The sequence below is a fragment of the Neolamprologus brichardi genome, chromosome 11 (assembly GCF_056152115.1).
Source record: "Neolamprologus brichardi isolate AB-2024 chromosome 11, ASM5615211v1, whole genome shotgun sequence".
In the NCBI taxonomy this organism is placed as follows: Eukaryota; Metazoa; Chordata; class Actinopteri; order Cichliformes; family Cichlidae; genus Neolamprologus; species Neolamprologus brichardi.
In genome coordinates, this window is record NC_142114.1 from 32,017,046 (window position 1) to 32,041,118 (window position 24,073).

The following is a 24,073-nucleotide window of genomic DNA, read 5'->3' on the forward strand; positions in this document are numbered from 1 at the left end:
TTCGTCACTGATTGAAGAAAATAAGAACAACCCCAGGTTTCTCTTCAGCACTGTAGCCAGGCTGACAAACAGTCAGAGCTCTGTTGAGCCAACCATCCCTTTAACGTTAACTAGTGATGACTTCATGAACTTCTTCACACATACAGTTATCCCTCGTCTTCATAATACATCACAGTGTAAGCATGGATCACTAATCACCACCATACCCTCCTTAAAAGAAATCAGGGTTCACCTGAAGTCAAGCGCCTGCTGTCAGACTGAGTCGGGACGTTTCTTTAATATTATGCTCCGGCTGCAGCAACACCGCTGAGGGGTTAGGGTTAGCTCAAGGTGCTGATTCACTCAGACTGAGCACAGAAATGGCTGTGTGGACATTAAAACACATTTAAAGGAGAGAAGGAACCATCGACTGCTGTGAGAAGACAGGTGTGCTTCATGTGATTGAATGATTTACACCTTTGCTGCCACCTAGTGGTAAAGCCGAGTATCTCTGTTTGAATGAAAGCAGACGATATTGGCTTCTGGACAGCAAAGAACATCAGTCAGTGAGCTCTGTTACAGCAGCTGTTTGTTGGTGTGATGAACAGTGTTTGTGACAAATGCACCGAGAATCTGCACCAATTCAAAGGTGTTTGGGATGCTGATTGGCAGAGGACGTTTTTGCTTTGTTTCATGATGAAAACACATTTTTCTGTGATGCTGGATATATTCTCTCAGCTGTGACCTCAGGTCAAAGCAGGGTCTCAAACTCGGGGCCACGTGCGGCTCACGTCACACTCACAAACATGCTGAGGGATCGTCTGCTCAGTGACAGTCAAACACTCATGCACACTGATGCATTAAATACGAACACAGTGACAGCAGCAGTGCTGCCACACGTGTGCACAGACAGGACCAGTGTGTTTATTCGGTAGATCAATGAAAGGCTTCAGTTCAGAGGGCAGAACAAACATTTGTCTTGTTATAAAATATTTGAAATTTTAAAGAACAAACAAAACGTTTTAGGAAATGTTTGTTTGTTTGTTTGTTTTGCAATGCTTGAACACTAAAGTGGCCTCCAATGAGACGACACACAGCATGTCCAGATTCACACGGTCAGATTTGATTTTGTAATAGAAAATTTCTGTTGTTCTCATTTAGAGTATTTCTGTGCTGAGCTGTGACGCTGTAATAGACTGCTCAGTGAACGTTTCTAAAACTAGATGAACTTATTCCAGCCTCAGCAGATGGAGAAGACAACTCCCTTCACAGGTGCTGACTAAACAGCGTGCCCACTGTTCCCTTTCATAGCGTGACGTACGATCAGTTTGTAACTTCCTCCCTCTTCCTGGGATGCATAAAGGAGTGAGAGCACCGCTCCTGTTTCAGGGCTCGCACGACTGCACTGTGATGTTTGATGTGTGTTGGCTCTCCTGCCTGCAGTAATAAAACAGCTTGATCACCGTGTTGCAGCTCCACAACAATTTCAACATTAAAGTGTCTACATGGATCCACACCACAGAGCCAGTACGTTAACTCTGATTTAAAATCTGTCTGGAGTTGATAATTGAACACTTGTTAATGCTAACTAGGTGTTAAGAGTTTATATATTAACTCTCACAGAGTGTTTCATTTTAACTACATCGGAGTTATCTTCTAATTCATCGTAAAACTTCTGAAATTTTACAAATTCCTTTGGACACAAACGTTTATTAAAAAGAGGCCATGTTTTTCTGAAAAACCTGTTTTGAACTGTGCACCACGTGTACATGTTCTGACTTTCATTAGAATATTGTTTATCAAAGGTCATAGGTGAGCTGGTCAGTGCAAGCAGCACGCTCATTACTCTTTTCTTCAGTACAACATGAACGTCCTCCCTTCATCACTTTGTGGAACTCTAACTCCCCCATATCCCACCTTCCCAAGCAGATCCTGTGTGCAGAGTCAGTAAAGATTAATTGTGCACTAATTAATTGCATTTGGACCTAAACTGTGTGCACAAAACTCTGCAGGGATGTCGACCCACAGTCAGCGCTTCTGCTGGTTGCTACGTCGGTTTGGTGGTTTTCAGGCTTCAAGTAGCATCATTATGTCAACAATCTAAACATTGTTTTAGGTGTAATTGAGTTAGCCAAAACCTGACTGAATATTCATGTACAAGCTGTTTTCCAAGGCTGTAGCGTTTGGCTGCAAACAACAGATTTCACCGATCAGCGAGGCTGATGCCTTTCACGCCACTTTGTCTCAACTCAAAAAAAGCAATTCAATTTTATTTATATAGCACCAAACGACAACAACAGTAATAGTAATATTTTTTTTTAAATGAGGGGCAGAGTCTGAATTTATTTTATTAGTGTCATAGTCCGTTTAAGAGTTCAGAGTTCAGAGGTCAAGAGTTCACGCTTCCATTGCAACGCCTCCAGATTTGATATAGAAACACTCGATTTTAACAGTATTATTTTACACCTCAGACTTACATCTAAAGACTGTAACTGTGAGTCAAATTAAAGTACGAACACCAACATATTTAACACTTTAGCTGTGCAGCAGTGGCTCACAGTTAGGTTTGACAGCCCGGCTTTGAAGGCTGCAGTGAGAAAAATGAAACGTGAGTCCGGCTGTTTCCGGGATGTTGGCGCCGTTTCACCGCGTCGTTGAGTCGTTGGTCCTGTCAGGATACAAACACAGCAGCCTGAGGCAGCACGAGACGATATTTCCCAGCTTTAATCAGGTCAGTGAAGGGCTCATAACCTTTCGGCATACCGACCGTCACGCGCCCATGTTTACAGAAGGGTCATGCGCGTGCGTGAGGCTGCCGTAGGTGTCTGCAGAGCTGCCTGTTTCAAACAGGAAGTTTGTTTCCGGTTGTCACGTGTTTTTGTTTATTTTTAGTTTTGTTAGTAAACATTTAGTGACCATGAAAAACCAACAACTAAACAAACAAACAGATAAACAAGAACACACGACTGGATTGTCACAGCTGTTTACGTAAATAACACAATCATGACTTTTATGGGGACGTTTGTTTCATGAAGCGTCTGTAGGACGATGCAGAACCACAAACAGCAGACACCTGTGTGCCTCGCAGGAACCACCGAGCGCCCGCTCTGCACATCAGAGCGGCGGCCGGCTGAGGCTGCAGCAGGAGAGTGCGTCATCGTTGCTGGAGGCATGGAGTGGTGGAAGAAACAGGAAGCAGAATAATTAGAAGACAGAATAAAGTGGACGTCATACAGGTTTGAAATAATCTGGGTTTCTAACACGTTTCTGTGGAGACCTCGCACTCCGGGTTCACTCTTTCACTTCCTGTCTGAACCATCATGCTGCGATTGGTTAAAGATGCAGATGAAGGATGGCAGCCGATGACGCATTGGTTTCATCACTGTAGGTGGGCCGCGGGCCGTAGATTTCCCAGCACAGGGACCAACGAGCTTCAGCGCACGCTCTGCTCCACGCTCTGCTCCACGCTCTGCTCCACGCTCTGCTCCACGCTCTGCTCCACGCTCTGCTCCACGCCTCCACAGTTTGAACCTTCATCACCATTACTGTGAAATTCTAGCTTCATACATCAAATACGTCACAAACACCTGCTGTAAGTCTGAGACTGTTACCATGGTTACTGACACTTTTACCTGCTTTTTGGACACACCCAGTTAAGAAAAAGGCCTATTACAAGGCAAAAGTAATCAGATTACACCACACTGAGACTCCTCACGTAATCATCAGTAAGAAACTGGTCACGTGGTCCCTGCAAACGGGACGCGAAGTTTTAGTGTTTTGGTTCAAAGGCGATCCGTACACGGGTCCTGACAAGCCACGCCCACCGCACGTTTCTGTCTCGCGTACATTTATCAGGTGAAAGAGAGTCACAGACAGCCGACCGTTTGTTAGCAGCTAACAGCTAACGGAGCAGATGGAGGAGTTTCTGACGAGCTGCCAGCGGGCCGTGAAGGTAACACGCACACACACGCACACACACACACACACACACACACACACACGGTTAGCCTGTTAGCTCGCGCTGCTGCAGAATGACTGGCACTGTTTACATCATGTGACAAGGTCCGAGCACTCATCGATAGTTTGCACGAGTCTGTGCAGCTGCACACGTCAACGACCGGAAACGCAGCTGTGGGTGTGAGTGAGACAGTCAGCCGTGAGGTCAGGTGAGACACACCTGTCAGGATCACCGCTGCTGCAGTTCTTCTGGTGTCCAGCAGAGGCAGCAGTAAGGAGGGGCATGTTTCTATAACTCGCCTGTTCTGTCCAGATTGAATGCAGTTTTATTAATACACTGATACATACACTGATGTACTGTAAGCTAAAGATGCTACAATAACACAAAGAAAATGGAGAAAACCCCAACAATCACGTGACCCTCTACGAGGGTGACAGTGGAGAGGAAAAACGCCCTTTTAACAGGAAGAAACCTGCAGCAGACGCAGGCACAGGGAGGGGCGGGGCCATTTCAACACATTACTGCAGTTTAACCGTAAATGTTTTTACTACGGCAGAAACAAGAAGCCTCTCCATGTTAAAGCCAGCATTAACCCAAGCACAGATGACCTGCAGTCTCTGAGCAGACGTCACAAGACTGGACGTTAAATATGTCTGCGTTTAGGCATCGTAGTCCCAGGTGGTTTCAGATGATTTTTGGTGGTTTCAGGTTAGATCAGATGCTTCCAGGTGATTCAGGTGGTGCCGGGTTGTGTCGGGTGGTGCCAGGTGGTGCCGGGTTGTATCGGTATGTTAGGAGCTCTGTTCTTTGTTCCCCAGTTGAGCTCGGACCAGGTCAGCCCAGGGTTCCATGTTGTCCTGGGAAATGAAGCTTGCGACATTGACTCCATGGTATCTGCCCTGGCCTATGCCTACTTCCTGTCTAAGGTAAGCCACAGTCCAATCAGCTGCCAGTACAGGTAATGAACTTGGTTACCCGAATCTCCAAAAGCTGATTCTGTTCATCTGGACGTAGCGTTTGTGGGAGAAACGTTTCATCATCATCAGCTGACGTCTTCAGTCTCAGCTGCAGGTTTCAATCTTATAAACAGTTCATTTGCATAATGACTGAAACCAGCTGACTGAGGGAACAATGGGCTGGGAGGGCAGTTCCTTCATCTTAATTATGCAAATTCTCATGACCACTGACCATTCTTCATCTGTCACCATCTTACATGCTGTGATTGCAGCCATTCCCCAACTCTGTGAATGGGACTCATGGTTATTGATTAGTGGGCTTTGATCAGTGGTTGTTGATCAATGGTCATGAGAATTTGCATAATTAAGATTAAGGAATTGACCTCCCAGCCCGTTGTTCCTTCAGTGGGCTGGTTTCAGTCATTATGCAAATTAACTGTTTCTAAGATTGAAACCTGCAGCTGAGACTGAACGAGTCACCTGATGATGACGAAGAAACATTTCTCCCACAAATGCTGCGTTCTGTTCATCTGCAGATTCTGTTCATCTGCAGATGAACAGAATCAGCTTTTGGAGATTTACTTACCTGGATGGTTGAGATGCATCAAGACGTTTGGTTACCTGAAGTCTCTCTCTCCCTGTCAGACTGCACCCGGCGAGATGCTCGTTCTGCCGCTGCTGAACATCCGTCAGTCGGAGCTGCGGCTGCGCTCGGACAGCGTCTTCCTGCTGCGCCAAGCCGCTCTGTCTCTGGACCTCCTCGTCTTCAGGGACCAGCTGGACCTGCGAGCACTGCAGCGGGCCGGCCGCCTGCGGCTCACGTTGGTCGACCACAACGTGCTGCCCAGGTAACACCTCACAGATGACCTTGCACACCTGAGTGGTGATCACACCTGTCTAACATCCTGTCTCTGCTGCAGTTCAGACAGCGACCTAGAGGAGGCGGTTGCAGAGGTGATCGACCACCACCATCTAGAGAGGGAACCCTCCCCCACCTGTCCTGTTACTGCGGAAACAGTGGGATCCTGTGCTACCTTGGTGACAGAGCGCATCATTCAAAGAGCTCCAGAGATCCTGGACCTGCAGCTTGTTCACCTGCTTTACGGTACACACCTGGTGTTACTGAGAGTTCCACGGTTACTGAATACATGAATGGTTTATTTGAAGAGTTTCAGTCAGGTTTCAGAGCTCAGCACAGAAACAGCTTTAGTGAAGGTTTACAAATGATCTTCTTATGGCCTCTGACAGTGGACTCATCTCTGTGCTTGTCCTTCTTGACCTTAGTGCAGCATTCGATACTGTCAACCATAATATCCTATTAGAGAGATTAGAACATGCTGTAGGTATTACAGGTACTGTGCTGCAGTGGTTTGTATCATATCTATCTAATAGACTCCAGTTTGTGCATGTAAATGGAGAGTCCTCTTCACACACTGAGGTTAATTATGGAGTTCCACAGGGTTCAGTGCTAGGACCAATTCTGTTTACATTATACATGCTTCCCCTAGGCAGCATCATTAGAAGACATAGCATACATTTACACTGCTATGCAGATGACACCCAGCTCTATCTGTCCATGAAGCCAGATAACACACACCAATGAGTTAAACTGCAGGAATGTCTTAAAGACATAAAGACTTGGATGGCCACTAACTTTCTGCTTCTTAACTCAGATCAAACTGAGGTCATTGTACTCGGCGCTGAAAAGCTTAGAAATATGGTATCTAAGCAGATTCTTACTCTGGATGGCATTACCTTGGCCTCCAGTAACACTGTGAGGAACCTTGGAGTCATTTTTGACCAGGATATGTCCTTCAACGCACATATTAAACAAATATGTAAGACTGCTTTCTTCCATTTGTGCAACATCTCTAAAATTAGAAATATCCTGTCTCAGAGTGATGCTGAAAAACTAGTTCATGCATTTATTACTTCCAGGCTGGACGACTGTGATTCATTATTATCAGGAAGTCCTAAAAACTCACTGAAAAGCCTTCAGCTAATCCAAAATGCTGCAGCAAGAGTACTGACAGGGACTAGAAAGAGAGAGCATATTTCTCCTGTTTTGGCTTCCTGTTAAATCCAGAATTGAATTCAAAATCCTGCTCCTCACATACAAGGTCTTAAATAATCAGGCCCCATCTTATCTTAATGACCTTGTAGTACCATATCACCCTATTAGAGCACTTCGCTCTCGCTCTGCAGGCCTACTTGTTGTTCCTAGAGTATTTAAAAGTAGAATGGGAGGCAGAGCTTCCTTCTGCTGGAGGTTACTTCCTGTTAAAAGGGAGTTTTTCCTTCGAACTGTCACCAAAGTGCTTGCTTGTTGAGTTTTCTCTTTATGTGTTATTGTAGGGTCTACCTGTATAAATAAACCTGAACTGAGTAAATCTTGTGTGTCTGAAGTGTGCCGTTGACTGATTGGTGGGTTGTCTGTGTTGGTCTGCAGCTGCCATCGTGGTGGACTGCGTGGACATGTCACCTGCTGCAGGTAAAGTCACTCCCAAAGACAGTCAGTATGCTGCAGCGCTGGAGAACCTGTTCCCTGCTCTGCCACCGAGGGGCGCTCTCTTCCAGGAGTTGCACAGAGCCAAGTTGGATGTCTCAGGTCAGTTTCTGAGAAGTCAGTCTGAGAACACACCTGCACAGGTGGAAGTCTGGACTCACCTGTGTTTGTTACTCTTCAGGTGTGGTACTTTTTAGGTTTTATTAAAGAATTCAATGCAGCATTGTTTTAGTATTGCAGCTTTACTGTACTTGGTGTAATATTTTTATTGGAGTATTTGACGCAGTGCTTTGTTTGCAGGTCTGAACACAGAGGAGATGTTGTTGAAGGACATGAAAGCTGTTTCAGGAAGTTTGAATCTCTCCGTTTCTGTTCTCTACATCTCACTGCAGGTCAGTACTGCACACGACAGTCATGCTAACAAGCTGCAGTGACACCAGTCTGCCACCAGGTGGCATCAGAGCCGCAGTACACCTGAGGAGACATGCTGCTGAGTGTGTGTGTGTGTGTGTGTGTGTGTGTGTGTCAGGAGTTCCTGCAGAGGGAGGACTTGGAGGCGGAGCTTTCAGGCTTCTGTCAGAAGTACGGATATGATTTGCTGCTGCTGATGACAATCTTCTTCACTGAGAGCAAAGAGCCAATCAGAGAACTTGCTGTGTTCAGCCACAGCGCCACCTGCAGGGAACAGGTACACTCTCCTCCCCCTTCTTTAGTCTGCTGTTCCTTCTGCGTGACGGCTCAGGTGTCCTCCCTCCTCAGGTGAGCCAGTACCTGGAACAAGCCCAAAGCCCCGCCCTCAACCTGAGTCCACTCAGCAGCCCCCACTCTCGCATCTCAGCCTATCACCAAGGTAACACTCCTGTAACCAGACACATCTTGCAGGTGTGCACAGGTGATGCTTGATGTTGTGCTACCTCGTTAGCTATGCTCTGTAGGGTGTGTCTCTGGGAGGGGGGGGTGCGAGCAGAGGCGTGGCCTCAGGACTGATGGTGACTTCATCACCCTATGTCTCCAGGAAACTCACTGGCGTCTCGGAAGAAGCTCCTCCCCCTCATGAAAGACTTCCTGACGACGTGGGATGGGTATGGTTTCCCGGGAGACAGGGAGGGCGAGCTGTCTCAGGTCCCGCCCACACCGATGAACAGCCTGGTGGAGGGCTCCCCTCTGGACAACGGTCTGCCTCGCATCACCTCCCAAGCCCTGGAGGAGAAGTTCAGCCAGATGGTCAACAGGACTGACCTCTGACCTCTGACCTGTCAGAGGAAGACGGCGATGAAGCTCCAACGTTTTGGGTTGTTTTTTTTAGCAGGTGTTGTTGAACGCGAGCATGAATCCGTGTTCCTGTTTCACTAATAAAATCCAAAATGATCAAAGAGTCGCTGAATCCGAGTCTGGAAAACTGCCGACAGCAGGCATGAAGGTCCGCCCCCGCTGCACATGCTCAGAAAACACTGCAGGGGCGCCGCTGTGACGAGGCCTCCAGCCAGCAGGTGGTGCTGTTGGGTCGGTCTGACACAAAGTTCTCTGCAGTCCTGCGTGGATGAAAGCACACTGTGCAAAAGTCATGAGCCCCTCTCATCTCTTTATATTCTCTGAGTGTGTTTATTAAAACATACAAAACACACGTGATGGTTCAGAACGTTGATCAAAGATCTGCAGCATCACAGGCTGACCTGACGCCGTGGCAGCGCCTCCGTCTCACAGGGGGCTGCTGACTCAGTGTTGGAGCTCCTCCCACACGCTGACCGTGATGTGGCTCCATCGCTCCATCAGTCCTGTTCCTCTGACCTTCGTCAGCGTTTCCTGCTGTGAGGCTGAGCAGCAGACGATCGGCTGATTGTCTCTCAGATCTGCTGCAGTTTTCAGGCCTCACACTTTTCAGCTCTTTGGGAATCGCCTCTTTGCTGCAAACTTAGTTTCATGTCAGACTGTTATCTGTGGCGTTTCTCACAGACTCCAATCAAATCACTGTCACATCACATGTGCAGGTACACTGGTACAGCACATGTGAGTGAAATTCTTGTGTGCGAGCTTCACAAGCAGCAGAGTTGTGCAAAAATACAATAACGTAAAACAAGCAAAATATAAGAACGGCTAAATCTGAGACTAATAAATATATAATAGTATATGCATTACTGTGTGTGTGTGTGTGTGTATACATATTTTACAAATTAAATAGAGTAAACAATAAAATATATATAAAAATATACAGACTTCGCTGCTAACAGCGTGTGCAGACACAACACTGGCTTGTACCTGAGCTTAAGTTGTGATCACATGTTGCATCCAGGTGAGGTGTGCAGTCATGGCGGACCTTCATGCTTGTTTGAATCTGTTGGTTTTTGGGTGTTTTAATAAAGAGAAAATGAACTGCAGCCGACTGTCAGGAAACCAGCTGTGAATAAATCCTGTTTCACAATAATTGCACTGAGAAGGGAAAGGCTTTTATTGTGAAACAGAGGGAAGAAGCTTGTAGCAACAGGAAGTTTGCAAAAGAAAGGTTTTTGGTTTTTTTATTTACAATGTTTCATCATGAGTCATCAGGATAAAGTTTGGGGCACAACTCTAAACATCTGGAACATCTGCTCAGACTTGTGGTTTCCCCTCTGAAACACCCGCCTTCCTTCTGACCCCGTTGGACTCGATGTCTTTATTGTAGCGAGTCGATTTATTAACTCGGGTGTTTTAAGTGGAAATGTTATTTCTAATTATGGTTGTAAAATTTTCTCCTTTATCTCTGGATTTCTTGTGTTGATTCCTAAATATGTCCTTCATGCCTCCTGACTTCCAAAATAAAAGTCCTTTTAAAGCATTTAACTGAATTTAAGCTGCTCTCACAGGCACTAGGACCCTGCGGACACTCTTCGGGCACTTCCTCCTGCTTTAAATAGCTTCAGCATCTGATTGGTGGATTTTTAATGAAGCAGGCTGAAGCTGATCTGCCACCTCACCTGTGTGCAAGGAGCAGGTGAGCGTGGCCAATCAGGTGGCGGCTCTGCGGTGAAATGTAGACAAACCTGTCAAGCAGAGAGAGAGCGAGCGAGCCCCATAGAGTCAGAGTGGGAACTCCCTCTGTGTGAGGGAGAGGAGAGGAAGGAGGACTCCACACTCAGACATCCAGTGGGTCCTACACGCTGGTCAGAGCACGCCGTGACATCAGAGTGACATCATGAGCTCCCCCACTGAGCACACAGACGGGCACGGTGAGGACAGGTAAATATTTACAGCTCAAACGCTGTGAGAGAGTGTGTGTATTTGTGTGCGTGCGCATTTCCTGAAAGTAAAAAGAGGAAGTTCAATTCAAACTGCTTCTGCTGCTGACGCTCATTCTTCCTGACGGTCAGTGAAGGGGTCTCTGTGATATGTTCACTGCCTGATGATCTGGGCTGTTTTGATCAGCAGGAAGTGATGTCAGTTGACTTCCTGCTTGCTATGGGGTCTCCCGGTCCAGGTCCTGAGCCTCATCGCCGATCTCTTCCTTGCTGATGACTTCACTGATTAGTCTGCAGTTTCTGATTGGCTCCTGGTCCTGATCGGGTTCTGGTCCTCGGACAGGAAGCTGACGCCTTTTTCTGGATCTGAGCTCAGAGTCAAAGACCAGAGGAGGCCTCTGATCCTCCCGAGTCCCTGAAAACACTCAGCTGTTCTCTGAGCTCCCAGCTCAGTCCCTGAAGCTCTGCAGGCGAGGCGTCCGGTCACGCCTGCGTGTTATACGCTAGTTTGTGTCACACGTTGAGTTTTTGCGATTTCCCATCATGCTCCTGCAAACAGCTGATCTGTGGAGCAGGTGCTGAGTGAACGCCACCAAACAAACTGCCAGTGATCTGAACTGTGTTTGAGCTGATGAAGAAACGGACTGAACATCGCTCTGAGGTTCACGCCTCGCACTCTGCAGCTTCACCTGCGCAGGTGAGGCCGTTGTAACACACGCAGAGCCGAGGACATTAGGGGAGAATATTTAACGTTCACAACACGCAGTTTAATAACCCGCGCCGAAACAAAGCGTCTTATGTTCCTGGCCTAACCTTGCTGCCCACGGAGGTGCGTCTCATAACACACCTGAGGACTGCGCTCACACACCTGAGGACTGCGCTCACACACCTGAGGACTGCGCTCACACACCTGAGGACTGCGCTCACACACCATTTTAGCTTTTTTTTAGAAAATCTGGCTGTAAATCAACAGCCTGAGCCAAGAGTGCCATCTGCTGGGACGAGCTCAGAATAAAGGTGATGATGTAATAATGATTGGCTCCACCCCCTGCAGTTCACCTGCAGTATCTGCACGCACCACCAGGGGGCGGCCGCCAACACTTTACGAATCTTTAAGGCTGGAGCAGATTATACGATCTGCAAACATCAGTCTTCATCGTCTTAAACTCCTCCTCCTTCTTCTCACATGTTCTCACCTGAGGAGCCCTCTGATTGGCTGAGATCCTTTGTGAAGAGTTTTGATCTTCACCAGGATTTCATCTGAACTTTCAGGGCAAATCCATCCACAGCTGTTCCTCACCAGGAGTGACTCCAAGGAAGCTTCACAGACTCCTTCATCTCTCCTCTTTGTTTTTGTGGAGGCTCATCAGAGTTCTGATATTTTTCCGAGCTGACCCTGAAGGTACCGCAGTGAAAACACTCCTCACCTGCAGAGGACCACCCACTGCACACACCTGTTCAGTTACTGTAGCTGGAGATCAGGTGTGTCAGCTTCACAGCAAACAGAGGAACAATGAAGCCCCTCCCTTGTTCACCTGTTCAGGTGTGTGTGTGAGATAGTCAGAGCAGTCAGACGGGTTTGATCTGATTTTAATCACCAGGAGGCTTAACTGCCTGCAGGTCAGATCTGTGATTGGACGGAAACCCTGGAGCTATAAATAGTTTACAAACCTCCAAACGAACGTCACAGGAGGTCAGACCAACGTGTGTGTGTGTGTGTGTGTGAGAGTCATGAATGTCCGATCAAACAAACTCATTTATTTATCTTTATTTAACTAAATAATAGAACCACAAAAAAACAACAACAAAAACATCAAAATACCTGCAGAAGAACAATCAGCCAATCAGAGAAGAGAATCTGAATTGGGTCCCAGTTTCGGTTTTTCTTTGCTCCTCCAGGTCTGCTCCAGGGCCCTCAAGCCCCGCCAACATCCAGGACATGGAGCTGAGGGAGGAGTGGCAGGATGATGGCTTCCCCAGGTCAGAGGTCATGCTAACAGAGGCTAATAAAGATAAATAGATCCTTATGGAGGATGTTAATTTGTGCTAACAGAGGCTAATAGTAACATATGGTAAGAGGCAAATGTAGCTTAATAAAGGCTAATGCTAATATGTGCTAACAGAAGCTAATAGCTGTGAATAAATGCAAACTAAAGCTAATGTGTGTGGTGAATATCTTCTCACAGAGCAATGTCGATGTTGCTAACACCTCTTTGTTTCACATGTTTACCTGGTTTCACCTGGCTGGCGTTGCTGGACTTGCTGCTTCAGACCACTTCCAGAGGACGACACAGAAAGTCCAGCAGGAGAATCAGGTGAAAACCAATTTTTGTAAGCTAAAGTTAAAGCTACGACTCTGTTGTGGCCAGTGCTATCCTCTACGCTGTTGCATGCTGGGGGAGCAGATTGAGGGTTGCTGACGCTAACAGACTCAATGAACTGATCTGCAAGGCCAACAATGTTGTGGGGATGTAGCTGGACTCTCTTAAGGTTGTGATGGAGAGGCGGATGTTGTCCAGGATAAAGACAGTGCTGGATAATTCCTCCCACAGGAGCACGCTCAGTCATAGACTGAGATTACCAAAAAGCACCACTGAACGACCCAGGAATGCATTCCTGCCTGTGGCTCCCTGTACAACTCATCCACCCATCACACTGTATACTGCTATTGCTACACCCTTTTTGCTCATGCTCGTCTTTCTTATTCAGATATTTATTAGTAAGCAGTGTTGGGACTAACGTGTTATTAAGTAACGCGTTACAGTAACTACGTTATTATTGTGGTAACGAGCACGGTAACTAGTTATTAGGCCAAAATCAGGGACGCGTTACTTGTTACTGGGATTTAGATAGGCTCGTTACTCGTTACTTCGTGTGGTGGCATCGCGGAGCTTCCATAGGTTCAATAACATTAGCAAGTGGTGGAGGCAGCAGGTGGATGAAGGAAAGGGGAGGCAGGAGGAGCAGAGACCCGAGGCAGCCGCCGGTCCGAGTGTCAGGTGAACTGAACTTCAGGTAAGAAGTTATGGGCTGCAGTCCATCTGGGTCAGATATAAACCAAGTTTAGGTGGAGTTTATTTTCGTTATGCTGACTTTCGTACTAGCTAGCATGACGGAGTTTCTGTACAGCTGGGTGGTGCTATGATGTTACTGATAGTGAACTTTATTTTATTCATAAGGTTAGTTAGTAGAGTTGCCAACCGTCCCCTAAAAAACTGAATCATCTGGTATTCAGAGAAATTATTACGTGTTTCGTGTTGAGCTGAAAAGACACAGTTTGTCCTGGACTTCAGCTACAATGAAAAAGGCACAAAGCTGGATTTATTCTGTCTTTGCTGCACAGCTGCCTCTTCTTCTCTCATCCTCCCCCCTCCCTCTCCTGTTTCTGCTTCAATCATGAAACTGATCAATGATCAGCTGATCGTCTCTCTTGTTTGTTTATCGCCCACTTTGCGCCAGAAAAAGGAAACCAGAGGGATGTCGCGCTAAACAACAGCAGCACGTTTAAGCTTGATCAGCTGTGGTTAGAATTTATTTAATATTAATTTCTAGTATCAGCTGATGTTTGCTGGAGCCACAGCTGTAAAGCTGCTGGTCATGATGGTTTGGATATGTGGTGAGAGGGAAACATGAAGATGAAACCAGGAGATGTCCTTACTGAATCATCAGAGCTGAACAGGTGATGGAGAAACAGGTTTACCTTTTACGTGACATGGATGAGTTGAAGTTATGAACTGTTTCTGAGAGACAAATAACACCAGGATCCTTTTCTAAGTAGCTGACAGCTGGTAACTGTGCAGGGGCGGGTCTAGCAAAGTGTTGCCAGGGGGCAGGTAGGGCATTAGTAAAACCAAAGTTACTTTCCCTAGTAACTAGTTACTTCGAAAGTAACAAGTAACTTCAAGTAACTGAGTTACTTTTGATGGAAGTAACTAGTAATGTAACTAGGTTACTAATTTAAAGTAACTTACCCAACACTGTTAATAAGTATCTTATATATGTGTAAATATTGTCTCTGTTGCTGTTGGTACTGGAGCACTGCGCTCTGATAAAGCTCAGTCACCAATCAAAGGTGATCAGAATCAATGAGATCAATCTTCCAAAGATCAGTGTTCACTCAGTCCTCTCTTCTTTAGCTCCGGTCACCAGCTTCACTCTATCGGGTGGAGGCGGAGCTAAGAAGCGTCTGGTGGCACCGTCTCTGAGTCTCACTCTGAACCGCCGTGACTCGAACGATCGGAACAGCTTCTCCGCAGCCGCGCTGTCAGGGACACCAGACGACACGCCGTCGCTTGACATCAACCTGGAAGCTCTGGAGACGCCATCGGACAGCGAGACGGGAACACTGCCGGACAGCATGCACGACCTGGAGTGGGACGGTGAGATGTGCACGCAGATGGGAAGTAACGTAACCGAGAGAAAAGCAGCTGACCTCTGACCTCTGTCTCACAGACGACCTTCCTCGGATGGGCAGAGGCGGGGCTGTGGGTGTGGCCAGAAATCCGATGGAGCAGTCCGAAGGTCTGATGGAGCTGGATCAGGTGGACAGCAGAGGGCGGCGCTGGAGGCGGTTCTGCATCTCAGGACACGAATACCATGTCAACATGAGCGTCCTGGAGCCGTACCTGCAGGTCCTGTCGCATGGAGGTCAGAGGTCACACACCCACCAAACTACCTGTAATACACCTGCAGGAGCTTCCCACACACACCTGAAAAACACCTGTAACACAAATAAGATGCTACACTGATATTACACCTGCAGGACGTCAAGCGCCACACACACTCACCTGTAACACACCTGCAGGTGCCACGGAGCTAACACTGTTGTATTTGAAGTTGCACCGTCACAGCTCTGCCTGTGGTTGGTTGACAGGCTACTTTGGAGACGGGATGAACGCCATCATCCTCTTCACTTCCTGTTACCTGCCGGAGAACACAGTGGAAAACTACGAGTATGTCATGGAAAACCTGTTCAGGTGAGTTTGGGCCCAGAAATTGTGGTCAGTTGCTAGCAGGTGTGAGCCACGCCTCCTTCATCACCTGTCTTCCCCTGCAGGTACATCGTGGGGACGCTGGACCTGATGGTCTCAGAGAATTACCTGCTAGTCTACCTGTGCGCCATGGCTCCCAGAAACAAGCTGCCCTCCATCAAATGGCTTCACCAGTGCTACACGTCCATCGACAGGAGGTACAGCATCCCCTCTCAGCACCGCCCTGAGGGGTGGAGCTTCTTTACTTCCTGTTCCTTCAGTAACTGTGACCCCGTAGACGAGTAGAGCTTCTCATAGCTGCTCGCTGTGTCCGACCTGTGGACCATGCGGCGAGATGATCTTTCAGTTCAACTACCTGCAAGTTTGCTTTATTTATATAGCACGAACAGTCGCATCGGGCGCTTTATGCTGTACAAAGGAAGCATACGATCATGTGACCCCCCTATGAAAAGGCACTTTGGCGACAGGAAGTAACCTCCAGCAGAACCAGGCTCAGGGGTGGCCATCAGCCGCGACCGGTGTGGGTGAGAGGAGGAAGACGGGATATTCTGAATGTGAGACGAGCTAAGGTGAAAACAAGGCGCGTTACGCTAACCATAGTCAAGAGCGCCAACGGAGAGCTCCGCCCCCATCACAGCCACAACAACAATGACCCCTCTATTCATCCATTGGCAGTGTCAGGGTCACGACCTGATTTTCACACGCTGCGTGACGTGCAGCGCCGAGATCCTATTTGGAGCATGCACTCGAGTCAGACTTCCTGTTTGGAAACAACCAACCCACCAACTCCGCAATCCAAGATGGCAGCAGTGGGGGTTGGCCCCCCCCCCGCCTCTCGCCATGTCACCTTCTGCTAATAAAGGCTAATAGCTGGCTGTGGCTCAACGGCAGCAGGTGATGGTGCTGACGTCGGGTCAGACTCCGTCATGACGTCTTTAATCTGATTGATAACGCTCGCTGTGTAAGAGACGCTCTGATTGGAGCGCTGCTCTGCGTGGTCATGACGTAATCATCCGTTGCCTTTGCTGTTGCGTTGTGACCAGTTTCGACGCGGGAGATGATGTCGGGGATTCAGCCATGTTTCCAGCTCTTTGGAGCTCATCTTCTTCCTCCTCCTCATCACAGCTGTGCACGCTCACAGCAGCAGCGTGCAGCTCTTTAACTCGTCCGTCATACGTAACGGCGTTACCGCGACCAGCTGACGGTCACGGTGGCCTTTGAAGTGTGTTTAGCGAACGAGGACACTGTTCACTGTCCTCATGTCTCCACAGGCTGAAGAAGGACCTGAAGGGGCTGCTGGTCGTCCATCCTGCCTGGTACATCAAAGCTCTCATCACGCTGGTCAAACCTTTCATCAGGTCAGTGCACACACACAGACACACACACACACACAGACGCACGCACAGACACACACACGCACACACAGACACACACAGACACACACACACACACACAGACACACACACACGCACACATGCGCACGCACACGCACACACGCACACACGCAGACACACAGACACACACGCACACACAGATGCACGCACAGACACACACACACGCACACACAGACGCAAGCACAGACACACACACACGCACACATGCGCACGCACGCACGCACACGCACACACGCAGACACACACACACACACACACAGACACACACGCACACACAGACGCACGCACAGACACACACACGCACACATGCGCACGCACGCACGCACACGCAGACACACACACACACACACGCACACACAGACGCAAGCACAGACACACACACACGCACACATGCGCACGCACGCACGCACACGCAGACACACACACACACACACACACGCACACACACATGCACACACACAGACACACACACACACACACGCACACACACATGCACACACACAGACGCACACACACATGCACACACACAGACACACACACACGCGCACACACACATGCACACACACAGACACACACGCACGCACACACACACGCACACACGCACACACACACACACGCACACACGCGCGCACACGCACACACGCGCGCACACACACACTCACACACAGACACACACGCACGCACACACACACACACACACAGGCACGCACACGCACACACACACACGCACACACACGCACACACGCGCACACACACACACACAGACACACACACACGCACACACGCGCGCACACACACACACGCACACACGCGCGCACACACACACACACAGACACACGCACACACGCGCGCACACACACACGCGCGCACACGCGCACACACACGCACACACAGACACGCGCACACAGACACACAGACACACAGACACGCACACACAGACACGCGCACACAGACACACAGACACGCGCACACACACAATGTACATTTGGTTTTTCTGGACCCTGGTTGGCTGCAGTGCATGCCTACCACCAGAAGGTGGCAGTGAAGTACCAAGAAGCAGAGATCTAGCAGGGCCTCTGTCACTAAACCTCTGTATGGAGTCAAAGTGCAGCTCACTGGATAAATCACAGTGTGCACATTCACGGTGCATCTAATGAGTCTTTACTTGGGATGAGGGAAAGAAATTAGACTAACAGTAAGTCTAAAAGTAAGAAATGCTCAGAAGTTTAGTTCAATTTCATGGAAAATGTCAAAAACTAACAAAGGCATTTTAAAATCTTTATCACATTCATGATCAGAGGTGGAAAAGTCCAGACATTCAGTGTTTAAGTAGAGAAGAGTTATTGTCAAAAGCACATGTACAGATCGTACACAGGAATCTGAAACTGCAGGGCTCCCACAGTCCTCAGTGTGAAAAGTCTTATACACACAACAGTGTCCAACACAGTCTGAGTGTTCAAAGTGGGAGTGTGGAAGTCAGTGAAGGGCGGTGGTTCACTGTATTTGGGGGGGCGGGGTCGACAGAGCAGGGAGAGAGTTTAGCATCCTGACGGCCTGATGGATGAAGCTGTCTCTCAGTCTTCTGGCCCGGAGGCTCTTCAGTCTCCTTCCTGATGGACAGATGGGCGGAGTCACCTGTGATGCAGAGAGCTTTTTGGGTGAGGCGGGTGCAGCAGATGTCCTGGAGTGAGGGCAGAGAAGCACCCACGATCCTCTCTCTGCTCTCGCTCTCCTCAGTTTGAGGAGGAAGTAGAGTCGCTGTTGGGCTTTACGGACCACGATGCTGTTCTTTGACCACATCAATATGAAGTACATATACTAGTGTTAAAAAATACTGCAGTAAAAGTTCAAGTATGGATTTAAACTTGAGTGAAAAAGTACAGACAGTTACTCAGAGTAAGAAAGTTAAGAGCAGCTCCTTGAAGGACGTTTTTACTGAACCTCCTGTTATATTGATGTAATAAAGTAATAATAGATGGAGATGAGCAGGTTTCCCAACGACGATGCACCATCTGGTGGCAGATGTCTGCATAACATTTAAGACCCAATAATTTACTGGCGTTAGATTAGACGGCTGTCATGTCTGTTGCCGACGATTAGTGCATCGCTAATCTTCGTAATTCTTTCGATCGTGAAGAATTCTTCCAAGAGTCTGTGGTGCACGCTGGTGAAACCAGAACCTCACAGAACTGCACCGCCTGGTGGAAACATCGGTCAGCACAAGGCGCCATCTCAGTGTCTTAACGAGTGTTTGATGTTGTGCAGATGTTGGATGTTGCAGCAGAAACACCTTCTAAAGCTCAGACCTGAGAACAGGACCCCAGGTCTTCCCCCTCGGTTAGAGCGGCCTCCTGTGGTGGATCTGGTCATTACACAGATAAATCTCAGAGAGAAATCTTACAGGTTAAACTATCCCAGGTCCTGATGTGTTGTGTTAGCTTGATGTAGTTGGTCTGTCTCACCTGTGACCTTTGACCCTGTTCTCCACAGCGATAAGTTCAGCAGGAAGATCCGCTTCATTCAGAGTCTGCAGCAGCTGTCCGAGCTCATCCCCACAGACCGGCTGCAGATCCCCGACGCCATCCGCCAGTAAGGCACTCTGACTCCACTCTGACTCCGCTCTGCCTCCACTCTGGCTCCACTCTGACTCCGCTCTGACTCTGACTCTGACTCTACTCTGACTCCACTCTGACTCTACTCTGACTCTACTCTGGCTCCACTCTGACTCCGCTCCGCTCTGACTCCGCTCTGACTCCACTCTGACTCCACTCTGACTCCGCTCCGCTCTGACTCTACTCTGACTCTACTCTGGCTCCACTCTGACTCCGCTCCGCTCTGACTCTGACTCTGACTCTACTCTGACTCTACTCTGACTCTACTCTGGCTCCACTCTGACTCCGCTCCGCTCTGACTCTGACTCTGACTGTACTCTGACTCTACTCTGGCTCCACTCTGACTCCGCTCTGACTCCACTCTGCCTCCACTCTGACTCCACTCTGCCTCCACTCTGACTCTACTCTGACTCTACTCTGGCTCCACTCTGACTCTGACTGTACTCTGACTCTACTCTGGCTCCACTCTGACTCCGCTCTGACTCCACTCTGCCTCCACTCTGACTCCACTCTGCCTCCACTCTGACTCTACTCTGACTCTACTCTGGCTCCACTCTGACTCCGCTCCGCTCTGACTCTGACTGTACTCTGACTCTACTCTGGCTCCACTCTGACTCCGCTCTGACTCTACTCTGGCTCCACTCTGACTCCACTCTGACTCCACTCTGACTCCGCTCTGACTCTGACTGTACTCTGACTCTACTCTGGCTCCACTCTGACTCCGCTCTGACTCCACTCTGCCTCCACTCTGACTCCACTCTGCCTCCACTCTGACTCTACTCTGACTCTACTCTGGCTCCACTCTGACTCCGCTCCGCTCTGACTCTGACTGTACTCTGACTCTACTCTGGCTCCACTCTGACTCCGCTCTGCCTCCACTCTGCCTCCACTCTGACTCCACTCTGACTCCACTCTGGCTCCACTCTGACTCCGCTCCGCTCTGACTCTGACTCTACTCTGACTCTACTCTGGCTCCACTCTGACTCCGCTCCGCTCTGACTCCGCTCTGACTCCACTCTGCCTCCACTCTGACTCCACTCTGACTCTGACTCCGCTCTGACTCTGACTCTACTCTGGCTCCACTCTGACTCCGCTCCGCTCTGACTCTGACTGTACTCTGACTCTACTCTGGCTCCACTCTGACTCCGCTCTGACTCTACTCTGGCTCCACTCTGACTCCACTCTGACTCCACTCTGACTCTGACTGTACTCTGACTCTACTCTGGCTCCACTCTGACTCCGCTCTGACTCCACTCTGCCTCCACTCTGACTCCACTCTGCCTCCACTCTGACTCTACTCTGACTCTACTCTGGCTCCACTCTGACTCCGCTCCGCTCTGACTCTGACTGTACTCTGACTCTACTCTGGCTCCACTCTGCCTCCGCTCTGCCTCCACTCTGCCTCCACTCTGACTCCACTCTGACTCCACTCTGGCTCCACTCTGACTCCGCTCCGCTCTGACTCTGACTCTACTCTGACTCCACTCTGACTCCACTCTGGCTCCACTCTGACTCCACTCTGACTCCGCTCCGCTCTGACTCCGCTCTGACTCCACTCTACCTCCACTCTGACTCTACTCTGACTCTACTCTGGCTCCACTCTGACTCCGCTCCGCTCTGACTCTGACTCTACTCTGACTCTACTCTGGCTCCACTCTGACTCCGCTCCGCTCTGACTCCGCTCTGACTCCACTCTGCCTCCACTCTGACTCCACTCTGACTCTGACTCCGCTCTGACTCTGACTCTGACTCTACTCTGACTCCACTCTGACTCCACTCTGGCACCACTCTGGCACCACTCTGACTCCGCTCCGCTCTGACTCTGACTCTGACTCTACTCTGACTCCACTCTGGCTCCACTCTGACTCCGCTCTGCCTCCACTCTGCCTCCACTCTGCCTCCACTCTGACTCCACTCTGACTCTGACTCCGCTCTGACTCCACTCTACCTCCACTCTACCTCCACTCTGCCTCCGCTCTGACTCTGACTCTGACTCTACTCTGGCTCCACTCTGACTCCGCTCCGCTCTGACTCGGACTCTGACTCTACTCTGGCTCCACTCTGACTCCGCTCCGCTCTGACTCGGACTCTGACTCTACTCTGACTCCGCTCTGACTCCACTCTGACTCTGACTCCGCTCTGACTCCACTCTACCTCCACTCTACCTCCACTCTGCCTCCGCTCTGACTCTGACTCTGACTCTACTCTGGCTCCACTCTGACTCCGCTCCGCTCTGACTCGGACTCTGACTCCACTCTGACTCCACTCTGGCTCCACTCTGACTCTGACTCTGACTCTGACTCTACTCTGCCTCCACTCTGCCTCCACTCTGCCTCCACTCTGACTCCACTCTGGCTCCACTCTGACTCTAACTCCACTCTGACTCCACTCTACCTCCACTCTGCCTCCACTCTGCCTCCACTCTGACTCCACTCTGGCTCCACTCTGACTCTGACTCCGCTCTGACTCCACTCTACCTCCACTCTGCCTCCACTCTGACTCTACTCTGACTCCACTCTGACTCTACTCTGGCTCCACTCTGACTCCGCTCCACTCTGACTCTGACTCTGACTCCACTCTGCCTCCACTCTGACTCCAACTCCACAAACGCTTATAACACCTAACAAAAAGGCTAACCGTGGCAGCTGGGTTAGCTGCTACTTCTGTATGTTTTAGACCTAACCCATACTGACCTTTGACCCCTATTCACCTTAACAGCTGGTGATAACAGCCTTTTCTTATTCCTTCTGTTTGACTAACTCCTATTTTACTGAGTCATACTTCCTGTATCATTTCCAAATTAAAAGCGCTCCATCAGTTTGCAGCCTTTTATCGAGAAACGATTGCAGAAATGTCACGTGATCTTTGACGTGAGGAAGACGGAGAGAAGACGAAGACGCTCACAGAGACGTTAAGGCCTGCTGATGTTGGCGCGGTTCATGAATCCACTTCCTGTCTCTCTGCAGGTTTGATGAGAAGCTGAACAGATGACCCTCTCACACGTCACACCGGAGGGACCCAGGAGGCCACAGGGTCAGGAAGCCTGCTGACCTTTGACCTGTGGCATGTACATATGAGCAGACTGCTGTACGTCTGTGTGCTGGTGGCGTTCGGACTCGGAGAGGACGAACATGCTAACGGGAACTCTGCTGCTGCTTTCCTCTGAACTTGAACAAACGCTAACTTACTGTTTATTTATTGGCGTATTTAAGACGGCGGTGAGAGCGAGACACCCGACACATCGCGCCGTCACGTTTCTGTCTGAGCCTCAGATCTATGGACGTGTGGGGGGCCGGGCTAATCGGGCTCTGTAATCCAGGTGATTGAATCTGTTTTGGTTTTCATGTCCAGGTGAAACACGCGAGTGGAGCTTCACTGCGGAAAGTTGCTGACTGTGTTTCACTTCCTGTAATAAAGCGTGGATCAAGCAGCCTGACTCGTCCTGTTTGTTTCATGAGGTCCCGTCTACCTGAAAACGCGTGACGCTGCCTCACGGTTTGCGGCCTCACCGCTGTTTGAGGGTCAGCAGCGGGCTCTTAGGCTTGACGAGGTAATGTTGACAGCTGTGGACAGGACGATTATTTAGTTTTTCTTTTTAGTTTTGAGTTCACAGAATTATTCATTTTCCTCACAGTGTAAACGCGAGTGCTTACTGGCTGAAATGAGTGTCAGGTGACCTGTATTCTTCTTTCTGAATGGCCTGCAGGGAACAGCTCAATCCAAACATCAACAGTATCAACACCAACGTTCAGCCCACTGAACTGTGTCAGAGGCCCTGCTGTGACTGATTTACGTCTTTTCTCTCACACGTCCAAACCTTTCCGTGACCACTCTCGTCTGTTTTTTACAGCCTGTGCTCGTCTCCAAGTGCTCTACGTTCAGCTTTCCAAAACGCACAATTTCAAAATAAAAGCTCAAAGGTGTTGTGTTAAATCATTATTGTGAAAAGTGAAAATCACAGTGGCACACTGCTGCTTTCAAATCAGTATTGGAAATACTATGACATTAGGAGTGTCCAAGTTCATGGGCTGCATCCTCCTGAGGCTGCATTTGTAGGCCGATTACATCACAGCGACGCGATGAAGGCTGTCCAACTTCAAAAGCTGCTCCAAATGCGTTCCCCTTTCCCCAGATTTGAAGGATGGGTCGGGTGTATCCTTTGTGGCCCATATTATCCCAGAATTCATATTCCAGCTTCCAACAATGGCAGCAGCTACTTTTAATATTACTCTGTGTCACAAAATAAACTTTTAACATATTTTCAGGCGAGAATGTAGTTGTGTGAACTTCAAATATCTGCTCGGTTTATCACGATATCACATATTTGCAAAAGTGCTCCGATGTTTTGGGAGACGAACTCCCCGCACATCGTTTTCAACCCCACCGTGGTCTTTGGCTACTCAGGTCAATTAGATACTTATAAATGTTATTGTTTGGCTTTTTTCAGTGTTTGATTTGTTTGTGA

General features: G+C 49.0%; 2 protein-coding genes across 2 annotated transcripts; both read left to right on the top strand.

The window, feature by feature from the left end:
* The first annotated feature begins 3,375 nt into the window (after positions 1–3,375).
* prune1 (prune exopolyphosphatase 1) lies at positions 3,376–9,542 on the top strand. The gene is made up of 9 exons (XM_087848617.1): positions 3,376–3,931; positions 4,756–4,863; positions 5,539–5,741; positions 5,814–5,998; positions 7,343–7,501; positions 7,700–7,791; positions 7,929–8,087; positions 8,159–8,249; positions 8,415–9,542. Exons 1-9 carry the CDS (start codon positions 3,893–3,895, stop codon positions 8,642–8,644), a joined length of 1,266 nt encoding a protein of 421 aa, XP_087704743.1. The 5' UTR covers positions 3,376–3,892; the 3' UTR covers positions 8,645–9,542.
* On the top strand, positions 9,542–23,034 carry bnipl (BCL2 interacting protein like). The gene is made up of 10 exons (XM_087848618.1): positions 9,542–10,612; positions 12,511–12,591; positions 12,883–12,926; positions 14,748–14,990; positions 15,064–15,258; positions 15,485–15,587; positions 15,668–15,799; positions 16,874–16,960; positions 19,487–19,585; positions 22,575–23,034. Exons 1-10 carry the CDS (start codon positions 10,569–10,571, stop codon positions 22,597–22,599), a joined length of 1,053 nt encoding a protein of 350 aa, XP_087704744.1. The 5' UTR covers positions 9,542–10,568; the 3' UTR covers positions 22,600–23,034.
* Positions 23,035–24,073: the final 1,039 nt, after the last annotated feature.

Excerpts from the sequence above, each read along its gene's own strand:
- prune1 (XM_087848617.1), top strand. The coding sequence starts at position 3,893 with ATGGAGGAGTTTCTGACGAGCTGCCAGCGGGCCGTGAAG. Across the intron at positions 5,999-7,342 it reads GCTTGTTCACCTGCTTTACG|CTGCCATCGTGGTGGACTGC; the intron begins GTACACACCTGG and ends GTTGGTCTGCAG. Across the intron at positions 8,088-8,158 it reads GCGCCACCTGCAGGGAACAG|GTGAGCCAGTACCTGGAACA; the intron begins GTACACTCTCCT and ends CTCCCTCCTCAG.
- bnipl (XM_087848618.1), top strand. The coding sequence starts at position 10,569 with ATGAGCTCCCCCACTGAGCACACAGACGGGCACGGTGAGGACAG. Across the intron at positions 15,588-15,667 it reads GTCATGGAAAACCTGTTCAG|GTACATCGTGGGGACGCTGG; the intron begins GTGAGTTTGGGC and ends CTTCCCCTGCAG. Across the intron at positions 19,586-22,574 it reads ATCCCCGACGCCATCCGCCA|GTTTGATGAGAAGCTGAACA; the intron begins GTAAGGCACTCT and ends GTCTCTCTGCAG.